Here is a 25,570-nt window from a genome sequence, read left to right as displayed (position 1 = left end):
GTTGGAGGTCATGGTTAGGTAGTTTGGATGGTGGATACCAAACATGGTATCCACCATCCAAAACATGATGGATGGGCAGTGGGTGATAAAATTCACCTCTACTGATTAGATGATAATTGTCATAACAATTTATAAAACTGATACAGGGATTATATACACCTACACCACTGGAGTGTTTTTGCAACTTGAAATTGATGCAGAATTTTTTTTCATGGAAGCAGTAATGGTGTCAAGGGAGGCTAATAACATTATTTTTCTGTGTCTGCTTTTCCATATGAAATTAACTGTTTTTAATTATGATTTTTTTTATGAAACAAGAACACTAAATGAAGATAAAGAATGAATGCATTTTTATTTAATTTTTTATTTTTGTCACAACACACTATTTTAATTAAAAAAATAAATCAAAAGAAAATCGCATCAGTTATTTATTGACATTGTTTTCCAGCTGAAGTTGATGTCTGACTCTCATCATAATTGCTGGCCTGGTTGGGTTGAGTGGATATCTTATAAGTTCACCAACCAACAGGCTGCAGGTTCAAATCTTGTCGTGAGCACTTATGTTTGTGAATGTCTTTAGATAGGAGATAAATTTCATCACCAGATGTGAGCCCATCACCATGCTTATTGAAGGACTGAAGTGGCTTGAAGTAAGTTTCATATCTAGTCTCTATAGCAGGATTTCAGGATTATGTAAAAATAATAATAATAAATATATATAAAATGAATAAAAATAGAAAAAAAATCAAAATAGAAAAAAAAAAGTTTTCTTAGTTTTTCTAGTCCTGATGACCTCTTCCCCAACTGTGCTCCAAAATTAAGCATTTATTCTTATCTTCACAATCTTCATAATAAGAATATGCACATTTTATTTTAGAGCACAGATGGGGGAGAGGACACCATCAGGACTAGATGACTAACAAAGCTATTTAGGACTCTTCTGAATGTCTTTTAGGCAAAAGACCAGAGGACATATGTGACTAGCTCATCTCATTATAGCAATAAGAAACTCAAGGATTGGAATCAGAGAGTTTCATGCTGAATATAGTATAAAAAACTATAAAAGTATCGGCGAATACTAGTGTGAGCTGAATGCAAGTAGTCCTAGAACGTACAAAGAATGGACAACTCGTATAGCAGAGTATGTAAGTTCTTTCGCTATACCCTTTGGTATTAATTTGGTCTTGCTACTCACTGATGAAGCCTCAAAAAAGGCTGAAACCGGTCTGGGTAGTGACCTCCCTACCATAATGTAATAACAGCATACATTTCCTAGGAAATGTGTTTTTACATTATGGAAAATACCAAGATTAGCGATCAGAACTTTCCCCACCTTTGCAACGAGTTACCCATGTTTGTACTACGTTCTAGGACCACTTGCATTCAGCTCACGCTAGTATTCGCCGATATTTTTATAGTTTTTTATACTATATTCGGCATGAAACTCTCTGATTCCAATTCTTGAGTTTCTTATTCGGTTTTAAAACAATGTAGGATCTAATATCCCCTTAATTTAATTAATGTTTATATCGCCGAAATGAAGCCTGTTGGCTCTTTATATTTAAGTAACTTAATGGGTGCACACCTTTTTGGACAACTCGTATAGCAGAGTATATAAGTTCTTTTCGCTATACCCTTTGGTATTAATTTGGTCTAGCTACTCACTGATGAAGCCTCAAAAAAGGCTGAAACCGGTCTGGGTAGTGACCTCCCTACCATAATGTAATAACAGCATACATTTCCTAGGAAATGTGTTTTTACATTATGGAAAATACCAAGATTAGCGATCAGAACTTTCCCCACCTTTGCAACGAGTTGCCCGTGTTTGTACTACGTTCTAGGACTACTTGCATTCAGCTCATGCTAGTATTCGCCGATACTTTTATAGTTTTTTATACTATATTCGGCATGAAACTCTGATTCCAATCCTTGAGTTTCTTATTCGGTTTTAAAACAATGTGGGATCTAATATATCCTTAATTTAATTAATGTTTATATTGCCGAAATGAAGCCTGTTGGCTCTTTATATTTAAGTATATTTAAGTAGCAATAAGAGTTTTTTAAGGAGAAGAATGATGACAGGAGATACATTTTTAGTAGTTCTTTCAGCTTGATTATTGGAATTGTAGAAAGGAAAGCCAGTTTGAATTGTAGACATTCAAGTCCACACCTGAAACAGTAATATCCCAATGAAAAAATAGTAAGGTCGCTTTCTCCAAGATATTGTATTAGGATCATGTTTGCATTATCCCATGTGTAGGGTTTCTCCTTTCTTTTATACAACAGTTGAATAGTATTTTATTCTCTCTTGGAGTATTGGATGGCATAGGTATTCATTTAACAAAAGTTTGCAGATTAAACTATTCTGTAAGAGAATAAAATTTATTAATAATCAATTATACTCAACATCACTTCATACTGAGGCCATGCCCAAGAGTGTGTGTGCACGTGCACACACAGGCTTAGTGATTCATAAACCAGAAGAATTCAATTCACTAGTTGTAGGACAGGCCTTCTGCCTCTGTGGAGATGTGTAATAAACAAAGAAAAACAACTTAATTACTTAATTTGTGTAGAATATGTGTAAAAACCTAATCAGAAATGAATTTTTTTTCCATTGACCAGTAGGCAATACCACTCTCTCCCTTCTTATTAGAGGCTTGAAGGATTACTATGTTTGGAGCATGGCTCTAGATTGTCTTTTATCCACTTAGTTCTAAATGTGATAGGTTTGCACTTTTTTTTGTGGTTGGGATCTACACAAGAAAAAATTGCATTATCAGACTTTTTTTTTGTCTAAACCAACAGTAATAGAGAAACCATACATGAACTCTACTTCATTAGTTTTGTGGTGTAACATATGGAACACATCAGTGATATTTCAGTGTGATGGTATTCTCCCTCCCAGCTCTCATTGGAGAAAGATTTTGAATGATTAGTTTGATGTGGAATTCCTGGACTGATGGATTGGCAAAGACTTGGGATTGGGTTGGTCCCATAGCATGGCCTGCCCACTTACCAGACATTATAGCATTTGACTTGTTTTGTGGGTGGAGGATGTAAAAGATCAGTATACTCTACAAAGGGAATGGAACTATGATGATTGAAAGATACATATTGGCATATTCATTGCAGAAAGCAATACAGTAACGAGGGTATGAAGCGCCTGTGGTAAGTGTCTAACTTGCGCCACCTAACCCAAAAATGACAAAAATTTTGAAAAATTTAAATGTAACAAGTTAAATATTACTAAATGCAATATATTATTATTAACCCCATCAAAATGAGTTGCAGAATTTGTGTCTAAAGTGGTATTGCCGAAATTTAAAAATACAATATAAAATAGTGGACTTTTATATCTGTTTATTTATTTTTATATTTTCGTTTTGCGCCCATGGCGGGCACCTCTTTCGCCAAACCCTCGTTATGGCACTGGCAGAAAGTTTCGGTTGTGTGTAATATGTGTAAGGGATTCTGCTCACACTTAACTTTTTCCCCTGTATAGGAATTTTTTTATTTCATAAGTGTTCAAGGATTGTTTTCTTATCATTATCTATATATACACCAAAGGTTTTATCTTTAATGTTATCTAAAATTACTTTCTTGTGCATAATTTGCAAAATGAGCAAGCACCTGTACTTCATTTTTTCTACCAGTCTCTCTTCTGTGTTAAATATGCTTTTGTTGGACTGATTTAATACAGTTCACCATTTAGAATTCTGTTTCATTTTCATTTAAATCTGGTCATTTATAAGGGCAAAATTTTTCCAACAGATAAAAATAAATTTATTCTAGAAGGGTGCAATTTAATAAAATTTGGTATTTAAGATTCCTGCTCAATTTGTCATGTAAGGTCAGTTTTTTTTAATTGCACTATTTGCAAAGATAAAAAGTATCTCATTTTGAAATATTACCAAGTAATTAATTTGCTCTTATTTGATGGAATTTAACCACCCATCCGACCAAGATGTGTGTATATATATATATGTCCAAGTTACCATGGATGCGAAGTGCATATTAAAATTGTAATACCATTGAAATATATGATGGATACGAAGTGTAGAGGAGTGATGTATTTTATTTATATTGACGGCAACATGGTTAATGAAATTTTTAAAAAAAATTAATAAAATGTTTAACAAAATTTTTGGCTTTAAAAGTTGATTCATTTCAATTTTAATCTTGACATCAGTGTTTCCCAATCCAGATGCTTGTGAATGTCTGAAGGTGGTGGACGATTTTTTTTTTCACCTGGTTTAAGATCACTACCACCTTGCATATTGAAGACCTGAAGTGACATGTGAAAATACCATTATGGTCACTTGCCGATGAGATTGACATTTTAAAAAAAATGCTGTAGACTGTTAAAATATCTAAGTTCTCTCATTCAGCGCTTCAAGATATATAATTATTAAAATGAAATATCAGTGAATGAAAAATGAAAACATAAAATTGACTGAAAAACCAAATGGTTTTGTGCAGAAATCTGTCAGTGGTTACTAATAGTTATCTGTAATAATGACATAATAGAAAAAATACTGATATTTTAAGGATGTGAAATATCATATGAAGGTGAAAAATGCATTAAAACATAACTTTTTAAAATTTTACAAGGTAAAGTAATTGGAATATTGACAGATAATAGGCTAATCTGGAGGTAGATTGTTGATAGGAAGTTTTGTAATGATGTTACTTTTCATGTAGTATTATCATAAGTCCTGTACACTCCCTTGAGGGTATATACCAAGAATTTGATATGCCCAATGACATATCTCCCGCTGGACAGAAGATACCTATACATTTCTCATCGTCTGTTGGTAAATAATATTGATATTGGAAATAGTGTGCTATTATTTCTTGGTTTTGTGTACTATATCTCACTGGCTGATTGATTATCTAGCTTCATATCCACAATACTGCCAAAGTTGGAATACTAACATCTTTGTTATTATTTAGCCAAGGTTCAGAGAGCATTGATATCAGGCAATGCTGAGTAACTGTGTCCATGAGATCTCCAGAATGAGCTGGAAGACTTGGAAAATTAAGAAAAAGAACAAAATCTTTTGTGTCTTTGAAAAACTGGAGTAAAGTCTTGACCATTTCTCAGTTTGTTACTTGAGAACCTTCCTCTGGGTCTTTTTTTTTTTTTTTTTTTGGAGAGGCACCTTCAATTATACATTTCCCAATCCATGTTGAAAAGGCTTGTCACTGTTAGGAGAAACAATGTGAAGTCCATTAATAGTTGCCTTCTGGAGAAGGCAATGCAGACCAATGGCTGCTTGTAATAATATTCATATTTGTATGGGTACGGCACAACTGGAATTAGGGGTAGGGGATTCTATTTAGTTAAGATGACATTTTATTGTTATTCAAAAACACTGTTTGTGTGACATCAATTAGAATAGAGGCATTGCTGATGTTATGCAGTTGGTCTTACTGGGTGCTGTGTATCTTGGCTAGGAAGCTGACCTCCACAGCATTTGAAAATTTGATCCAAAGTAATTTAATGTTGGATAATGCATTCTTCAAATTTGCTTTCCAGTCAACCGAAAGTTCCATTTGCTGATCTATCAGAAACATCTGTATTCATGGTGCTGAGATATAGTTTGCTAACAACCAAGGGAAACTGATAGGGTAGACTGCCAGTGTTGAAAATAGTCATTTTGTGTATCGCTCACCTGTCTTATGTAGGTTATTTCTGCATTTTTGACCCAATTAATGTCTTGAGCAACTGAAGTTAGTTCACCTTCTGACAAATTGAGCACAGAGTTATTATAACACTTTACAGAATGGTTGTGAAGGTGGTCTCTTATGCCATTGGGGCAAAGTATCAACTTCTTCTTTAGTCATGAAATGAGATTCAGTCAGTTCTATTTCTGAATCCTCTTCTATTAGAGGAGAGGTGATTAACCGAGATGATGATTATTATTTTTTTTCCCCTTCCAGTGCCAGTGTTTGCCATGGTAGTATAAAATGTTTTATTATTTGTTCACAGTTTCAAAACATTACACTTTTCTTACTTGGAATGACAAAAGAAAACACCTCATTTGGAATTTTGTAAAACAGTCCAGTTTTCACAAAATGACACCAGCTAATCGAAGCAATATCCAGACAGAGACTAGTATAAACTGTCGCATGCTAACTGGGTAGTAGCAGGAAATAATGTAGTTATTTCCGTCACTCGATTTTGTAACATGCATGCTGCAAGTTTACTTGGTGTTGAAAATTAGACAGTTCATATAAAGTATTTTGTAGTCCTGGGACTCATTGAGGTGTCATGTAATATTTTTCCAGTTTATGGAAAGAAGAAAAAATTTATCAGTTCCAAGAAGTATAAATGTTTTATTATACTTTAGAACTTCAGAATTTAGAACTAAATTCTGAAGTCAATACACAAACCCAACCATAGTTATTCAAACAAAACTTAAACAAACCATTAGCAGTGAGCATACCAAATTAACTATTAAGAAAGGCTCAGATTGTCAGCCTGATTGTTTGCTGGGACAGAATCTCAGCATTCAAATTGCACTACATGGATGTCGTATATTTAGGTATGAGATGAGTTCATTGACGAGTGCAAGAGAAAGCTCTTTTTATTTGAGGCCCCAAGTGACTTTTGAAGCTTGTTTCGTCTCTAGAGCGGAATTTATTATATACATAAATCTCAACCCAACCACTGCAATAACATACTATAGGTTTATAATTTTTTGTTTGTGGAAGTTGCATAAAATGTTAGAAATTTATAGACCTGGGGAAGGCTATGGACCATCTGTCCCTTAGGAAGGGTCGAGTTTCCTGATTAGAAGGTAAATGCACCCCCCCCCCTTGCAAAGGGAAATTATGCCCAATTGTCAAAAATATTTATGATTTGTATATCTGCGCTCTGTCCGTGCAGTTAGCCTAGCGGCTGTGTGCTTCGCAACCATATGCCTGGGGAAGGAGTGTTCTAGGTTCAATTCCCATCCGTGATGTGAGGAGCTGAAGGATCTTCCTCAAACATAGCCAAGTTAGCGCTGGTCTTGGGCATGGACAGTAGGCCCCTTATCCTGGGGGTTTTTCATCCTGCAAAGCAGGCAAACCGGCCTTGAGAACTCAACACTATGGACCTAGGATACACCAGGGCGTAGGACTGACCACCTTATCTGGTGAATGGTTTGAGGTCCGATGATTATTAAAACCCATGACACTGCAAGGTAAAAGAGAGTAAAAGGACGATGAGAAGTTTTTATATTTTAAACTTGCTTAAAACATATATACTGGCCTAGTTGGCCAAGTGGTTTTCTGCTCTCCAAAAAAAAAAAAAAAAGATTGTGGCTCCAGTCCTGCATGGGCATGGATACGTGTGATTATCTTTAGGTGGGAGATAAATTTCATTTGCCCATTGTGAAACCACTTCCCTGCTTATTGGAGATCAGAAATGGTGTGAAAGAGTTCCATGTTTGCCGTCTAGACCAGAGTTTCTAGACCATGTAAAAAATAACTCAGTCCAAAAAATAAATAAAAGAATAAAAAACGATTGAAAATTTCTTAGACTACACATGGTACTAATGTGATTATAGGTTTGCAATCTTTGGTGGTGGGAGACATTTTAGCAGTAGAACTAAATTTGATACCTATAATACAGTAATCCAGCAGTACACAAAAATAAACAGAATCTATAAAACCAGGTGCTTCGCTGTATCCCTAGAGGAAGGAGACTGCTAGAACAGTTGAGGGTTTGTTAATGTAACAGGCTACCATGCCTACCACTGGACAGGATAATAATTTTAGCAACATCCACATTATTGCATGAAAGTAAAATGTGGATGCAAAGAAGATGAAAAGAATAAAAACATATGAAATTTATTAGAGAAAAATATACATTCAATTTCACCACAAAAGAAGTGAAGATATATTTAAACAATAATTATTACTACTTTATTATTGATTCAGATATATGTATTTCACTTTAGTTTATATTTTGTGTATATGAGTTATGGTCGATTTTTTCTGAGTTGCGGGGTTAAAAACCGAGATTCTGGAAGGAAAATTCCCCTTTCCTCACACAAAAGATTGGCTAAAGAAAGAAAAAACAATATTTCTCTGACAATTAGAATCGAACCCAAAGTCTTTTCTGACGTTTAGCATTATGGAACTAGAAACGTGATATAAGGTTTAAGAGGCACCTTATTAAACAATTAAAACTGAAATCTCCAGAAGTTTAAATGAAAAGAAAGAACTGAATAGATAATGTCAACTGAATCACAAATACCTGATAGCTAAATTTACAATTATTAGCCAAAAGGAGAAAGAGAATACCAACCTCATAAATCATGAGGTTGGTATTAGGTCTCTGCTCTTTGGTTGGAAAGAACTGGATTCGATTCCCTTCCATGACGTGAGGAATGTATGGAAGTAAAATCTGGTTTCTTTTGATTAAAGGTGAGTTAGCTGGTCTCATACGGAGATAGGTTTTTTTTCACTCGGAAACTGGTTTTTCGAACCTCAGAACATGCAAACTTGACTGTGAATACATGCCTACAGCCATGAATACTTACGACAATATGTGGCAGAGGTGGGGGTCCTCAGAGTAAGGAGACGACACATGATAGATATACACACAACCATACAAATGCTATGCGAAATGTATATAGCATATCAACAAAGCCGATCAGTTCCTGTTCTTTCCCGCACACTATTGAAATAAGAGTAATTCATCTTAACTCGTCAAGGGTTATCACATGATTGGTTTTTAGAAGCGAGGCCGTACTTTTTTTAAAATATGATTATATTGGACCGTTTGGCTGAGTGGATAACCAGCCAACAGGTGGTGGGTTTGAATTCCACCCATGGCATGGTTGATTTGTGAATGGCTTTAGTTGGTAGACAATTTAATCATCCAGTGTGAAATTAGTGCTCTGCTTATTGGATGCTGAAGTGGCTTGGGGGTGGGGAGATACCATGGTTTGTCTTTAGAGCACGGAAACCGGATTATCTTACTTTAACTTCCAATGTTTGCCTATTGCAACCTTTTGTGGATTCACTTAGGAAAATTTGCTTGTTAATACTGTTTTGTTTTGAATGTTTTTGCAAACATGAAAGGTGCAGTTTTGTTTTTCATTTGTCTCGAAGCCTCTTGGTTTTATAATGGAAAACGAGTTCCTTATCTCTGCTGTAGACTGAGAAATATATTAATATAGGACGACTATATGGTGGATTATAATTTGAAGTTCAAAAGTAATATAGCAAATGTTGGAAATACAATTTAGAGGATGATTGCGATGCTTGAACCGAACATTGACATGTAAGAATAAGGAAGTCATTTTGCATTTTTACAAGGCCTTGATACGACCGCACCTGGACCACTGTGCTCAGGTGTGGGCTCCTACGGGGTAAAGAAGCTGTGCAAAGAAGAGTTAAGATGCATAGAGATTATAGAATATAGATAATGAGAGATTGAGAGTATGTTTACTACAGACAGTGGTAAACAGGACAAGGAGGAATGATATAATAGGTCTATCAACTTTTGAAGTGGTGTTATAAGTTATCAATCGATGAAATATTTCGCTATGTGGAAAGGTGGGAAGAGGACAACGGGTATCCTGGAAGTTAAGTGTGTGCGCGGTTAAAAAGGGGTAGGAGCATAGAGTGAGTTGAACAGGTTGCCTGTTGTAGAAGTGCCTCTAGTGAGAATGAATTTAAAGGAAAGTATGATAAAGTCAACAAGATTTCGTTATGGTTTTAAATATATTATTCTGTTCGAATCTAAAGTTTTAATCTATTTCTGTTGACATCTCAGTTGCTGTCTCTTGGTGACAACTTGAGAACGATTTGCTATAGTGCAGAGGTCCCCAAACATTTTCAAACGCCGCCACCTTGCGAAGTTGTTTTAATTTTCTTATCACTTCTTTCTTTAGTGAATATAAGGATTATTTCTGATTTTTTATAATTTAAATTTCAGAATTAATAATTAAAACGGCAATTAATATAAACATTTTATTTAATTATATTTTTTTATAATTAAAGATTGAACTCTGTCAATTTTCAAAAGTATCCTGCTGAGAATTATTTTCTATGAATTTTTTCTTGAAAAAATCACCAGCTTTGTCTTTAATTACAAAATGTTTGATGTAATGTGACATTTTATCTTGTTAGGTATCATGCTGTCAGCCCAGTTCGTCAAAACATATCCGACGCTGAGGTTGTTTCTAGTCTGGTACAAATTAGCTTGATAGATGAACTACTTCAGGTCCACCTATAAAAGATGCCGATCTTTCTGAAGAAAGAGCAGCCATTTAATAAATGGCATCATGGCTGCTCATATATGCTTACATAATACAATTTCCGTAGTGCAGTCAGGATCAGGACAAGACATATCATGCGGTTAAAATACGTCTGTTTGAATCCCTATATAAACATTTACGCCTTTTCGAGTGAAGGCCATTTGGCCTGTGTCATAATGGAAGTAGCAGCGCTTTACTTCGAACTTATGCGTTATCACTTTTACAAACACATTATCTGACTGTAAGCATCCGTAGCTCAGTTGGTTTCAATGACTCTCTTCGGTTAGAAAAAATTGGGTTCGAATCCCGTCTAAGATGCGAAGAATCGTTATCGGACCTTTTCAGTTGAAGGTGAGCTAGCCATTCTCATATGGAGGCGGAGAGTTCCCCCCTCCCGGAAACTTGGTTTTTACATCACGCAAAACAGACAAACCGGCCAGAAGAATGCGATTTACAGACAAGATACTACGGGAATAAGGATCAGTCATTATATTCCGTCGGATCTGGTTTGGAAAGCCTGCATGGTCTACGCATAAGCTTAAAACCGGAAGGACTGTCTGACTAGAAAGCATGACATTCACAGTCATAAGAGACTATGAAGATAGAATTCTATACTGCCATTGTCAAAATTAGGTTTAAAAAAAGTCAAGTTTGGCACTAGTAAGTCATAAAAGGAATATAGGATGAAATATATCAAACAGAGAATCGTTGATAGTTATTTTATTTATTATTATTATTATTTTTTTTGAATAATGGTGATTGTTTTTTTATTAACTTTCTTTTGAAATTCTTTATACACTTTTGCAAAATTACCAAATCTTGCAAAATAGGAGTGAGTCAGCCTGAATGGCTGTTAAATTTTATGCCTCTCCATAACATGATTCATTTAATCAGCTAATCCCCTGCTACTTAAAGATATTTTATGTTGAATTGTGACTTGTCGCCGCACCACTTCATCATCATTCTCATGCACATTGCCATTTGTGAGTTGTTCATGGTGAACTCTGCCTATTGCGATGCGATCAGTTCCTCGACATCGTCTTTCTGGTCGACATCTTGAACTTTCTTCCTAATTCTTTTTTTTTTTTTTTTTCCAGCGATATTAGAAAAGCGTGAAATCATAAATTACCCCCCCCCCTCTCTCTATAGAACTTCTTCCACTTTACATCAAGATAAAATTTTATCTTGTCCCCAGTTTCGTATAATTGTAGTAATGTCAGTGATATAGTATCTGTTTCTAACATTCGCTAATTCTCCTTATCTTTCGATTCTGAAAGACGTTTGTGGATATAGACATTTCTGTTGTATGAAAGACCCACTCAGTCTACGAATAGTCATTTTACACGATAAACAGTTGGATAAAAAAAAAAATCAACTTATGGCAAAGTTCTATAATACATCGAATTTATTATTATTACTTGACACCTCCAAGGAGTCATCGTGAGAAGGCACGCTTCACCATACGCTACTTAATTCTTCGCATTAATAGTCATTTTACACGATAAACAGTTGGATAAAAAAAAAAAATCAACTTATGGCAAAGTTCTATAATACATCGAATTTATTATTATTACTTGACACCTCCAAGGAGTCATCGTGAGAAGGCACGCTTCACCATACGCTACTTAATTCTTCGCATTACTAAAATAATAATAAAAAAAAAACTTATCTTGTTAATGTTTTTAAAATTTTAGTATTGTTTTCTCTTTGTGGTTCGCAGGAAATAATATGAAGAAAACTTCAAACGACAGAAGTTATAAGGTAAAAAAAAAAAACCTCTTAATTTAATTGAAGAATCCAATTAACGTTAGTTTTATTAGTTGATTTATACTAGTGAATGAATAGCAAAAATAAATAAAAGGAGTTTTGAAAATTGGCATAGTTATTCGTTATAGTGCTACCCCCCCCCCCCAATCATAGGAAACATAGTCTTCAAATTACACTTTCTGTATATTGTGTGGGAGAGAAGTAAAATTGGGGAAGAGACCTCATACGTCAAGCGTTTTCTAAGTGTGAACCACACGCTTTGTGCGTTCCGAAAAGCAAGGTGTACAATCGAATTTTAAAACGCTTCAGATGATAATTGATGGTATCCCTTCGCTGGAACTTTGGTCCCTTTATTCAGTGAGATGCTCCGATTGTCTTACCTTCTTTAACAGTATCTGAGCAATTCATGGCATTTAATGAACAATAATGATAATAAACAACCGTCAACTGATGTTCGCACAGGTAGAATCTGTTTTCTCATTTAGATTCCATCTTCTTTTACTGCTTCGCTTGGAAAATGCTATTTTTATGCCCGTTTTGAGTTCCATTGGAAATACAATGGCTGGTAAGAATTAAAGAACTCGCAGTGCTATATATATTTTTACCCGTTTTTCTAAATAAAAATGTTAATAGGGTTTAAAGTCAGTTTGAAGAGTATCTGTTGCGCGTTTTAATGCCATTGGCATTAATTAAAGTAATTTTGTGAAAGATCCAAGGGAGCTAAAATTGATTTAGCATGGAATTGAACATTATTATAACAAAGGATAATAAATATCTATTATTTTTTAACAAAAGTAAGCAGAGTTTGCCTTGGTGCCAGTTATACGGTTTAAATTTGAACAGAGAGGGAGCTCCTGTATTCGCTTTATTATTATTATTATTATTATTATTGCTTTTAACTAAGTGTTTCACTGAAAGACAGCTGTTTCTAACTATTGGTTCTTAAATTAATGACCACTGTTTAGAAACCCTCTGGACTTTATAGCTTCTGTTCGAAAGATATATTCTCCGTAAGTGAAATCTTGATTGTTGTGTATATCATATACCAGTGGTGTGTTCAACCACTGGTATATGATGTTCAACCTTTTTTACTACGTGTGTTCAACCTTTTTTACTACGTGTGTTCAACCTTTTTTTACTACGCGAGCTACTTTTCTATAAAAAGTTATTTGGCGATCTACTCTCTTATATAGATCACGTTACCCCAACCCGATATCTGATTATGCACAAATAAACAACTAAAAAAAAAATACACAGCTAAAAACTTTTTGTGTATTTAAAAATTCATTTATCACTTTTAATTATTTTAATAATTAAAAGTGATAAATGAATTTTAATACAACAAAAACAAACAAACAAACAAATATATTGGAATAAAATATTTATTTCTATATTTTGGAAAACCAAAGTTAGAAAAAACAACAGATTAATTACAAACTCACAAGTTACAGGAAATGCTGGTTGATTAAAGAAAAAAAAATTAATGTGAAATTTGGCATTGTTTAGACCTCACAATATTTTCATAGTCAAGTTGATATGAAGAAGTGGCCAATCGCAGACAATCATCCAAATGATCATTTGTAATTTGGTTTCTTAATTGATTTTTTATGACGATCATATTTGAAAAAACGGATTCTGACAAGTATATCGATCCGAAACACGACAGAATTTTTCGCGCAATATCAGTAAATATTGGGAACTTTTCATGTGCATATTTCCAAATGACTTAATTGATTTTAGATGGAAACTATTCTGAATGTTTATTATCTCAAGTTCTACTTCAGCTTGGTTTATATCAAACAGCCCACTAATTTTATTTGAAATTTCTGTAATGTTCAAGTTTTCTTGAAATGGATTATTGATAAAAGATACAATAATTTCAGTTTTATTAAAATCTTTAAATCTTGAATTTATTTCTTCTATTTCACGAATAAATTCTTTTAAATCATAGCGAAGCATTTCTTGATTTTGTTCAAAAAATTTTAACAAATATGGGAGATGTCTAAATTCGCAGTCATTTATATTTTTCTTTAATAAAAGTAAGTATTGTTGGAAAGTTTTTATTGAACTTGACATGTCAATTAAATTTTTATCTCTATCTTATAACTCTAAATTTAAATTGCTTAATTTCGTACAGAAATCTACTAAAAATGATAAGTGTAACAACCATCTTTTATCACTCAATTGTTGATAAATATCTCCTTTTTCACCAAGAAAAAAATTTTATATCGTTAATTAATACAATAAATCTTTCTAAAAATTGACTTCTGCTGAGCCACGAACATTATTGTACAACAGAAGTTCCCTATCATCATCTGCCTATAATTTAAATAACCACCGTTGCAGGACTTTTCCTCGAACAGAATTTCCAATTTTAAATGTAATATCCAAAACATCTTTTGTGTTTAATCTTTTACTACACAGTACTTGTTGGTGAATAATAGTGGTACGTTAAAAAATCTGGATATTTGTCATCGTTTTTACATAATGAAATGAAGCCTGATTTATGACCTATCATTGCAGGAGCACCATCAGTAGTAATAAACACAAGTTTAAAAAGCGGAAGTTTGTGTTGTTTCACAAATTCATCAAATGCCGAAAAAATGTCTTTTCCCCTAGTCCTTCCCAATAATGGTATAATTTTCAAAAGTTCTTCTTTACTTGAATAATCTTGAAATACCATGCGAATAAATACCATTAACTGAGCAATATCAGTGAAGTCGTTTGATTCATCAAATTGTAATGAAAACGCAACACACTGGTGAATGTTTGACATTAACCTAGCCTGGAAACTTTTCTCCGGCAATTGGAACTCTTCCTTTCGGCAATTTGAAGCCTTGTCTGTAGCCTAGAAGCAGTCTCGCTCTCTCTAGCGACGCACCTCCTTTCTGGAAGCGTGAAACTCCTCTCTCAAGCAACGTGGATCCGGGCAGTCTCTCTGACGACGACTCTGGACCGGGCGGCCTCCTCTCTGACAGCAATTCTGGAACTGGGACCCCTTCTGCTTGCTTCAGTCCCTTTTTATTAGGTCTCCTCTGAGACCTCGCATGAAGTTTGGCAAACCCCAAAGAATCGGTATGAGTCTTTCATCTTAAGTTTCAAGTTCGGCACGCCTTTTGTTCTCCTCCGCTTTTTTTGATTGTAAGTTGCCGGCCATCGGAAAGTTGTTTGAACTCTTTCTGACTGACTTCGGAGATGTTTACACTTAGAGCCTGCAAGCCTTTCTCATACATACAAGTTTCAATAACAATCTTTCTAACCGTCATGTACAGCTTCGGTGACAAAAACATTGCCTTTGTTTTTAACACTCAAACATATTCTTATTAAAGCAGTATATACAGTTAGCTTCAAAAGAGTTATTTACAGAAACATCTAATACAAACTGTACCGAGACAAACAAAGTTTATTTTTTTTACAATATTCACATGGGACTTAACCTAAGTAAAAAATCGATGTAATGTGCTTTGGAATATTTAATATTTAAGCTACAATCGAGTTTTTACACTTTGCTTATAATCGTATTCACTCGGCTCGCTGTTTGACTTCCACTGATCCAAATTAATTCATTTACCCGGACTTATAAGAAAATTACTGATTTGACAATTTTAACGAAAAATAAATAACCAATAGCAATACGCTTAAAGCGAATTAAAAATAATACAAAATAAGGATAAATAAAATATTATGTTTTCAGTTTTAATTAAATTTGTAAGGAGGAATAACACAAGAGATCTACCAAAAATCGCTCAGCGATCGACCGGTCGATTGCGATCGAGATCGACGGGTTGAACATCTCTGTCATATACATTGTGACGCTGATGTGGTTTTTCGTAACTAATAAAAAAATATCTCCAGGTTTTGTATTCTGTTATAATAAATAAATAAAAATTTATTAAATGTTTGAACCCCTTCGTGACTTATGGGCCTAATATTACGGTATATAATGTTCCATTTACACCATATAGCAAATTGAACAGCTTTACTTTTAATACTTTGTCATGTGCCCTTTCTGATTTATAAAACTTCATATTCTTATATTCCCATGATTTCTTGACGATGTGTCTTAAATTGGAAATGTGATCATAGGTTCATCTCAAGTACGCTTGCAATCTTGTCTGGAAACACTCAGCGCGAAATTCCTCTGTACTTCTTACATCTGATTTCACATTGAAAATTCTAACTTTTATCATTCAGAATTCGACCTTCTGAATTATGGCTTGTTGGCTTATGCATTACAGCGGTACAGTAAAATTTTTATACCTTCATATTTGAGCATTTCTGGTCGCATATCATTTATTCCAGTGGTTTCCATATTTGTTTTCTGATTACTTTTTTTTAATTTTTTTTTTATCCCAAGTATGGATATATGCTCACCATTCTAAGTAACTTCTTTTTAACATTCTTTATTTCATTCTTATCTTAACATTATCTTATCTTTATTTCATTCTTATCTTAACATTATCTTATCTTTATTTCATTTTTATCTTAACATTCTTCATTTTAACAATCTTTCAGAGTAATTACTCCATCTGGAATATCTTTATCTTCCGTCTTTGTGTTATCTTTATCATCTGACTCCTTTTACAGCATTTTCTTCCATTTCTAAGCTTTTTCAACAGCCTTCTGAACATTTTGCTACCCTTCTGATATTTATTTTCAGTATTTTTAACAAATTCTTTCCACGACTTTTGTTTAGCTACTGTTACATAAGTAATTTGCGCTTTCTTCTTTTTTAGCTGTTTGAGTCTACCACGAAGTTAGTTTTTTTTTATTTTTATTGCAAACAACTTCACCATATACCTACCTCTATGGGTGAATAGGTCAGTGTTTTCTTTGGTTTGTTTTCAAACTGTTTCATTTTTTAAAAAATAAATAATATTTGTGTATTTAAATCTGCAGTTCATCTCTAAAAGCTGATATTAGATTTTTAAAAAACTATTTTTATACATATTTTTCTTTTGATATGACATTAATAATCTGTATTATTTAATACACATTATTCACATCTGTATTCATAATTAAAATTAATTAATCTAATTTACTGTTTTTTGAGTTAATAAATTTCTTAATATATTTTCCCACAAGAGTCTTTCTTAGACAACAATACAGTTTCTGGATTTTGGGTTGGGATTTGCGAATTCAAGCATTTTAAGACACGGCTCTCGTCGAGTAAGTTGAGTAAAGCGGGTATTGTTACACTTACGTAATATTTTATTTTCGGCAAAATATTCAGCCGAGTCTCTTGAGCGGCCGTCTTCTTTTCCAATTTGTAGGCGTAGAATGGAGTATTCATAGAACAACAAAATAATGTGTGTGTATGTGGTTCTGTGTGAACTATCTTTAGTTTGAATTGGCGTAAGTTAAAGGAAAATTAAATCTACTGTTGTGGATTAACATTGTAGTGAGTTTCGCAGATTGGGAAAGCCTTAGACAATCATATGTTTATATTCAATTTATGGAGAAGAGCTTTACAGTTTTCTTAGGAACAGCTTCTTTGTTTCTCCCCTTAAATGATAATAACATACACGTAAGGTATGTTATTATCATCATTGAAAATCCTATTGCCGATTAGTATACTGTGTGCTTGGACATCAGAGACAAGTAATCGGGGAACCAACCCCGGTAATCCAAATGTGCTTTTTAAGCCACTTTATACTTTCAGTAAGCAAAGAGTTTGTGATCTCACATTGGGCGATGAAATTTATCTGCCACCCAAAGTTTAATAAGATAGAAAACCAACATAGGAAGATACCTCGATTCATTTCATACGTCATTTATCATTCGAGCCCAAAGTTAGTCACGATCAGAACCTTGATTCACTGAGCAGAGAAATATGTTCCGCTGCTAGCTTATCTATAAAAATAATTATAATTCATTAAGTCGACCTTTTCTCTACTGTTCACATAGTAGTCGTTCATAGACAACAACAAAAAAGTCATCAGGTTCACCCTACAATATTCAGGTTTCCGTTGCTTTTGCCCAAGATACCTCTGGAAAAAAAAAAAAAAAAACCCAACCCTGTCATCCGTAGGATTAAAAGTTACGCGTCGTCCAGTTCACAGATTGGTTTCTTTTCTACTCGCCCGAAGACAACCCACAGCTCTGTTTTTTTTTTTTTTTTCATTCAGGTAACTACAGGGTTCATGTGGTCTATCGTATTCTGGCCATCTGATAGAACGGCATGTTCACCTAGAACCACCTAAGAGTATATTCGTTATCGGGAATCAAAAAGTTTGATCTTGAGCAGCACTTAATTCCATCTACTTGCAGAATTCACTGGAACGACGGAAAAATTAAATTCTCCATAGAAGACATTCTTGTTTGAAAATGTACAGAGAAAGCTTTGTCTGTGAAGCTTTTGTCCGGAAACGAATTCAGACAAAAATAACTCTTAAGGTTTTCTCAGTTTTGAGAAATAGTTTTGTTAAATTCACCTCCATCAATGTTACCCCCCCCCCCTCTGTAGATTTAATTACTACCCTTTTTATATCTTAAGTCTGTTTGGCTTCTAATAGTTCAGACCTAGCTCACCTGCAACTGCGTACATATTACTTCATTGTTACTCCATAACTGGAAGTCTTCCAACGGGCACGGAATATGGCCACCCGACACGGCCGAAAATTTTGCTTCAAGTATATTAAAATAAATCATTGTATATTTTTGCTTATAATATTTAGAACTGACGTGTCTGTTTGTCATATCTTCTGTCGCAAGTTTGTCAACTTTTTTTTATTAGTTCAAGAAAGAGAAAAATCACTGTTCTAAACGAAGGTTTGAATAAAATGTGTACACTCCATTTTTTTTTTTTTATTGTTCAAAAGTGCAATTTTCTAAAATATACCCGCGTTTATGAAATACGTTATTAGTTTATTTTTCTTAATAAAATACAGTATAACTTTTGGCGCACAGTGTTTTTTTGTCTCTTGACCCAAGCTTCGAATCTCATCCCTGAAAATATTGCTGCGCTCTTTTTATTTAATTAATTAATCTTTTGTATTTCATTTCATAATCAAAGAAATAAAGAAACCACGCATCTAGACCAGGAAGTAGTCTGCTTTTATAGCAGATATTTGTCAGGTATACAAATTCCCAGTATTGGATATATCGCTATCGAATTTTCCTCTCCATTTGATTAGACTAATGAAAAATCGTATCTTTTTTTACATATTTTTTTATATTAGAATTTCTTACAGTTGCGGTGATTTGATATACTCCATTTTTTTTTCCTCCCTCAAATAATTTTTTTAATTATCAGAATACAGAAATTGTGTATTGCTACAATTCTCAGTTTTGTCCTTTGGTTGAAAAGATCTGGGATCAAATCTTGTCTAGGTCGCGAGCAACCTAGACAAGATGAGGTTTTCAACTTCAGGAGAACTAACTAGTTTCATACGCAAGTAGAGAATTTTTTTCTTTCCCGAAACTCGAGATTTTCTTCCTTAGAGAGCGACAAATAGGTTGGAGAACTCACAACAGGCATAATTATCCTCATAGTCTTAATTGCCTGTATTGTAATTCCGATTAGGCGAAAACAAATCCTTTCGTTTTCTGTTTTTAGATTTGTTACTGGAATTATCACTACGAAATTTTATCGCCTCCTTTTGAGAGAAATAATCTAAGGCCGTGATTAGACTAAAACATTGGGAAGTAAATTGAGGGAGAGGGGGAAATATTTCAGAAATATTCAGATTCGAAAACTGTTTGAAAGAAAAAAAAAACCGACTGAGTTTTGAGTTAAACAATTTAACAAGACTAAGACATTTTACTACATATTTGTATAAGTTCTTATTAACAGGTAGGTATATATTTGATTAATGTTCTTAATTTGAACCAGTTTTCATCTGCTAAATTAGTTTATATTAGTATCGTAGAGAAAATTTTAACGTATATTGCACATTTTTATGCGTGTGTATAATTTTATTTATGATCAACAATTATATTAGTATTTTTGCTCTTGGTTTGTATATATAAGTATCGTCACTAATGATGATGAATGTTTTGATTCTATTGCTTTTATTTTTTACAGGTTGGAAAAGTATATTATTATCTTTGGCTAATAACAGTATGCAGAGTTGCCTTTTGTTTGACAATGGGTTGAATGTGAAGCTTGATCATTCATGGAAAAAACTCATGCCATCCAACTGTTGCCTTTTCAAAGCCTTTCTCTTGAGAATAACTCCGTTTGGCGGATTCAATACAAGATATTTTCCTTTCCCAAAATATCACGTGGATATATTTAGATAAGCCTTTTGGTATAATGTTATTGCCTGATACCGATATTGTATATGTCTAATAGTGAATAGTTTCTTTGACCAGTGCCTACATGTATACCATGCCTGTGATATATCTAGTAAAGTGCCAGTGTACAACACCTATGCAATTGTTTAATCACGAAATGCTTTTGACATACATGCGTGCTGCGGTTCCTTGCCGCCTACCACTGCTTACGAGCAAAGAGGACGGCTAAAAATACCCGGCACCTATGATTCGCCGAGACTGCGATCGTCCGAAGAAACTTCATCCCCAGTCCTCTCCAGCGGGTGTCAGAGCGGGAAGTCAGAGGCAGATGCTTAGAGACATCAAAGAGAGTCTGAGTCATTTGCGAAGGGATCCCGTGTGCACTGTTCCCCTGTCGCCGCCTACGTCTCTCTCTGGTGTCTTTCCCACCCCGTTGTCTGGCTTGCCGAAGACGGATGCCATGCACATAAAGGATGACCTTATGAATTCCGGTGCACTCCAGCAGGTCTCAGCCGCTGGTGGGACTGGGGGCGGAGTGATTATATCTGGTAATCCCGAGTGTCGTACGGCAAGTGCTGTCAAGTCCACGAGATATGGATATCGTCAAAAAGCACTTGCCGAAATTCGCAATAGCCTTCTTCCATTCGCTAATAGTGATCGGCCTACTTCTGGCCAAAACGAGCTTAGCAGTGCTAGTAGTACCACCAGTGAATCAAGTTCTTTCAGTTTGAACACCTTGGGGTCTAATGGATTAGATAAGGATATAAGTGCTCAACAACAAGTTCTTCAGCAGTTCATGGCTATGGGGCACAGTGAGGTGAGTTGTGTTTTCAGTATTATGCAATCCAGGCTTATATCAGTTGATTTTGAGCTGTTGTTTATTGTACAGTTTTAATCTTGCTGTTTATCAATCATGATAATTACTCATGATTGATACGCATTGCATATCGATAATTATTGCGTATCGTCACTCTTACTATATTTTTACAAACCCCTTAACGTATTCTGCATTTTTACCTATGGTGCTGATGCAATTCATTGAAATAAAACTGATCGATTTCTTCGGTTTTCACAGTGCTGTGATAAACTGTAATCCAAACATCCCTAGGAGAAAAAAAATGCAAATTTTGGAAAGTGACGCGAGCTGTATTTTGCGGTTGTAATCGTTATTAGAAATTAATAAACATAAATCGTTCCTTCTCACCCCCCCCACCTATTTTTTTTTAAGAGCAGATTTAAGCGGATTGGATTAGAGAGACAAGGCGAGCAAAGATGTGAGATCGTTTCACTAGTCTTCTAGAATGCTGTGTTAGACCAATAGAAGATAATTAAGGCTTTAATTAAGATATTTAATTTAATTAAAATTAAGAAGATAATTCAGACTAGTATTAGATCGATAGCTGATATCAAATCTATCTGCTTTTTTAAGAATCTGATATCTATAGGAAAAATTATGTGTTTTTGAATATGTCGTTCTTTTATACGAAAGCATTAATCGTACCTGTGTGTGAGTGAGTGAGAGAGAGGGATGATATTAGGTACTTGAATACTCCTGATACTTTACTTACCCTTTCGTTCTGTTCGGTAACTCACAGAAATCAAAAGTATTGATCTAAAAATATTTCACAATATTTGAGTTTGTACGAATGTTATGTTATTATTTTTAACAGGACTTTCTTAGCATCTCTTGTTAAAATGAGCTCATGACCTTGTCACTCCGTGTTGCAAGGTCAGAAGCTTATGAATATTTTCCTGCGTGTTTTAGCAAGAGGCGCGTAGTCTTTCGTTGTGCTGCTTGGAGCGACGGTAGATTGGAAAAGTGGACATACCGTGGCTGATTATGTTGTTTGCAGGTTATCATCACCCGCCTAAATTAAAAACAATTCTGACGGATTTGGATAGTCTGCAGAGGAAGTAGCGTTCTGGGCGAAGCCTTAAAAAAAAAAAAAAAAAAAAAGGAGCTGACAGGATAGCGGAACATTTTCAGATGTTCCAATTAATAGATAAGAGCTGTGTAATAAGCCACACTTCCTTTCTACAGTTTCTCGGAGTAACCTTTTCCCTCATGTTTCATTCGCATTGTTGCGTTAACTGTAAATGAACTTAATATTGCATTTTTGTAAAAGGACAGGGATGGATATCCCGAAGAACATTTCGCTTACCCCCCCCCCCCCCAATTACTGATATGAAAAGTACTAATTTCTTCTAATGTGTCCATTACTTCATGTATCTAAAAAATATAGTACATTGTACGGAAAACAGGATCTTGTTTTAATGTTTTGTTTGTATAATTAACTTGATATTGCAGATAACTCAGTAAAACCTGATAATTTTTTGAATTAGATCTCATCGGGAAGGTGCGTTTTGCTCACTAAGTAAGGAGACTTAGCAGTGCTTTCTCTAACTATTAAACTTTTTTTAAAAATAATATCGTGCAAGAATCATTTGGGTTTTTCCTGTATCAAACACACTTCAGTGCTATTGCATGTACATATTAATATATTTAGCTCACCGACCCAAGTATGACTGACTTCATTGGAATTTGCGTGGTATCAGTGTTGCATCGCTTTATTAAGACATTTTAGTTAATCTGGGAAGCAGCGAAAGCACGTGTTTTCAGGTATTAAATATGGTTAAAAAGAAAAAAGCTATTTATGATATTTGCAAGTACAGTTTTGAATACATATATGCTTGTGAATATCTCAGTCGTTCAAGCATTGGTAATCACCTCGTCATATTCCTCTTTTTATTTCTCTCTCTCTCTCTATCTATCTATCTATCTATCTATATATGTGGCGCTCACCACGCAAAAAAATTTACTCGCCCGAGACTCCCCCAATTTTTTTAATGATTTTTTCTGGAACTCCTAAGTCAGTAGGAGTTCCAGAAAATGATTAATGGTGCTATACACCCCCTTTTTTTTTTATTAAATAAAAATATTCTCCAACTAGGTTACAGAAATGCTAAGTAAATGAGATTATATTAAATAAGGATTATTAATTTTTCATATCTTGGTGTATTTTTGAAGGTAAGGATAATACAGTACTTTGAACCAGGACTTTATTAGATTGAGTTGGTAGTAATTTAGAGGTGTTGAAGATGAAGAACCGAGTCTGAACGTAGATATACTCATCAGATAGCCAAAACATGAACAAACCAATAACGAAGAAATGAACTAAAAGAATTTGAGTTGAAAATAAAGAATAAAACCTGTTATGTACACGACACGCCAGCAGCAACATGGTGGGGGTTAGCTGTTTTGCAAAAAATGCACGCATATATATTAAATTAGTAATCCTTATTTAATATAATTCCATTTATTTCGCATCTCTGTAACTTAGTTGGATAATTTTTTTAAAGGGAGTGCTCTATTACCAAAAAGAGCTTTGCTTTCTTTGTATAATTTCAAATATTGGAGAAACATGATTTTCAGAAATTAAAATTTTCATTTAAAAATATTCTATTTTGTCAAAAAAGTTTATAAGTTTTTTACATGAATGTGAGTTAGCCGTTTTCATACGAAAGTAAACAGATTCCCTTGTTCAAATTCTCCGACTCGAAGATTTGCACAGTTAACAGATATAACACTTTACGACCTTAGTTCTCATCACATCTTAGAAACCACGTGTAAACAACAGAGCTACAGGTGGAATACTAATGAATTTTTTTTTTTTAATATATGTGAATTCAGACTGTTGCCGAAACGCCATAGACGATATTTTATTGGCAAAATTTTGCCAATAAAATTTTGATATTAGATTATCGATATTTTGAACGATAGTGTAAGGTTTTTTTTTTCTCTCTCTACCTCTCTCGTCAGTGATATAGCTTTTAGCGATTTCTTAGAATCGTATGCGTAAGTTAAGTAAAATAAAGAAAAAAAAACCGTATAAGTAAGGTTTACTAACATGTATATTCTTGCAACTAGTCTGTTTCTTTTGTAAAGAGGAAAACTGGGCACTTAATTGCATCCAATAGTGTATATGGACACAATGAACCAAGTCTCTTTTTGGCCGGAGAGCAGTCATTTTTCCTACCGTGCCTGAGGCACTTGATCTCTTTATTTCTAAATGTCAAAATAATTTGGTGGTTTCATTAGTTGGGTCATCAATGCACACAGTATCTGGCTGTTCAGTACTTTAATTACAAATGCAAGTACGAATCACTATATCGTCTTTTGATCTTTTCTTGTGACTTTTTATTTTGGTTTAGTTGATGGACATCACTACCACTTTTCCGCATTGGTTTCGGTTACTCACGGGAATACTCGATATTTGAACTGTTTCGTATCATTTGTCCATTGCATACTGATGGCTAATAGAGATATACAATATAAAATAAAAGAGGATGAACGATAAGTGCAACCATTTATGCTTTTGGCATGGAGTTCTCAGTCAAATTATTTATGGAAATGATATGCTTTCGGTAAGCTATTTTTTGTCTTATCTGGCTTGAATATTTTTTGTCTTATCTGGCTATAATCTGGCTTGATACTAACCCTTCTCACTATGCTTGAGTAACCTCCTCGCTTATTAAGTATCATATACCTTTCAACCATATCACGAAGTGACATTGTGACAAACAGTCTTAATATGTCAAGGGAAGCTGTTTCTTGTTTCTAAACAACGTCCATTTTTCTAAATTGCGGCCCCGCAATTTAGAAACATGGACTTTGGTGTTCTGTGCCAGTACCGTGTATTTACAATTAACGAGAGAGGAGAAAATAATTGCCATTTCTTTAGTAGGGATAACTACAAATTGTATTTTTTTGGGGAAATAGATGAAGTAGGTTCCAAGGAACATAGGTGTATAAATGAGGATTAACGCATTTTTTTAGGATAGATAAATCTTTTTTTGTTAAATATTAAATTTAAATATTAAAAAAAAAACTTCTGCTCAGTGATTCATATATTTTGATTAATTCATCGATGTTAAAACTTTGTTCATATTTAGATACCACTTTTGAACGGATGAAAGTAATAAGCCATACAAAATGGCCTATCTGCCACACACCGTTTTGTACTTTTGACGAGTTATTTTGCCCTCGGAGTTATTATTCTTGGCTTGCTAAAAAATCCCCCCCCCCCCCAAATCCTGGTTTGAAATGAGGTTGGCGAGAGGTAGTTTCATTAGTCGCGTTACTTTTCTGGGAACGCACATTTCACATTATTCGTTTTAATGATTATAATATCGGATTTAATTCTCCTAGTCGATTTCTTTTAAATTCATTAGGCTGGAAAACCTCATAGTTACTCATAATTCATATATCTCTGTGTAAAAATAAATGAAAAAAAAATATAAAT

The 25,570-nt window shown here is 34.2% G+C and overlaps 1 protein-coding gene across 4 annotated transcripts in view; it reads left to right on the top strand.

The window, feature by feature from the left end:
* LOC150094254 (uncharacterized) overlaps positions 1 to 25,570 on the top strand; it is a 266,325-nt gene that overhangs the window by 37,348 nt on the left and 203,407 nt on the right. For 2 of the 4 annotated variants that reach the window (XM_090411776.1, XM_090411775.1), the window contains 2 exons: positions 449 to 650; positions 20,056 to 21,084. In XM_090411776.1, the coding sequence (XP_090267902.1) occupies positions 20,512 to 21,084 (573 nt within the window). In that variant the 5' untranslated portion in view covers positions 449 to 650; positions 20,056 to 20,511. The remainder of the gene's footprint in view (positions 1 to 448; positions 651 to 20,055; positions 21,085 to 25,570) is intronic. The other 2 variants (XM_090411777.1, XM_090411778.1) reach the window with 1 other exon arrangement.

Source organism: Typopeltis vanoorti, chromosome 22 (assembly GCF_054136105.1).
Source record: "Typopeltis vanoorti isolate ZY-2024b chromosome 22, IOZ_Tvanoo_1.0, whole genome shotgun sequence".
Classification (NCBI taxonomy): domain Eukaryota; kingdom Metazoa; phylum Arthropoda; class Arachnida; order Uropygi; family Thelyphonidae; genus Typopeltis; species Typopeltis vanoorti.
This window is presented reverse-complemented; position numbering and strand designations above follow the sequence as displayed.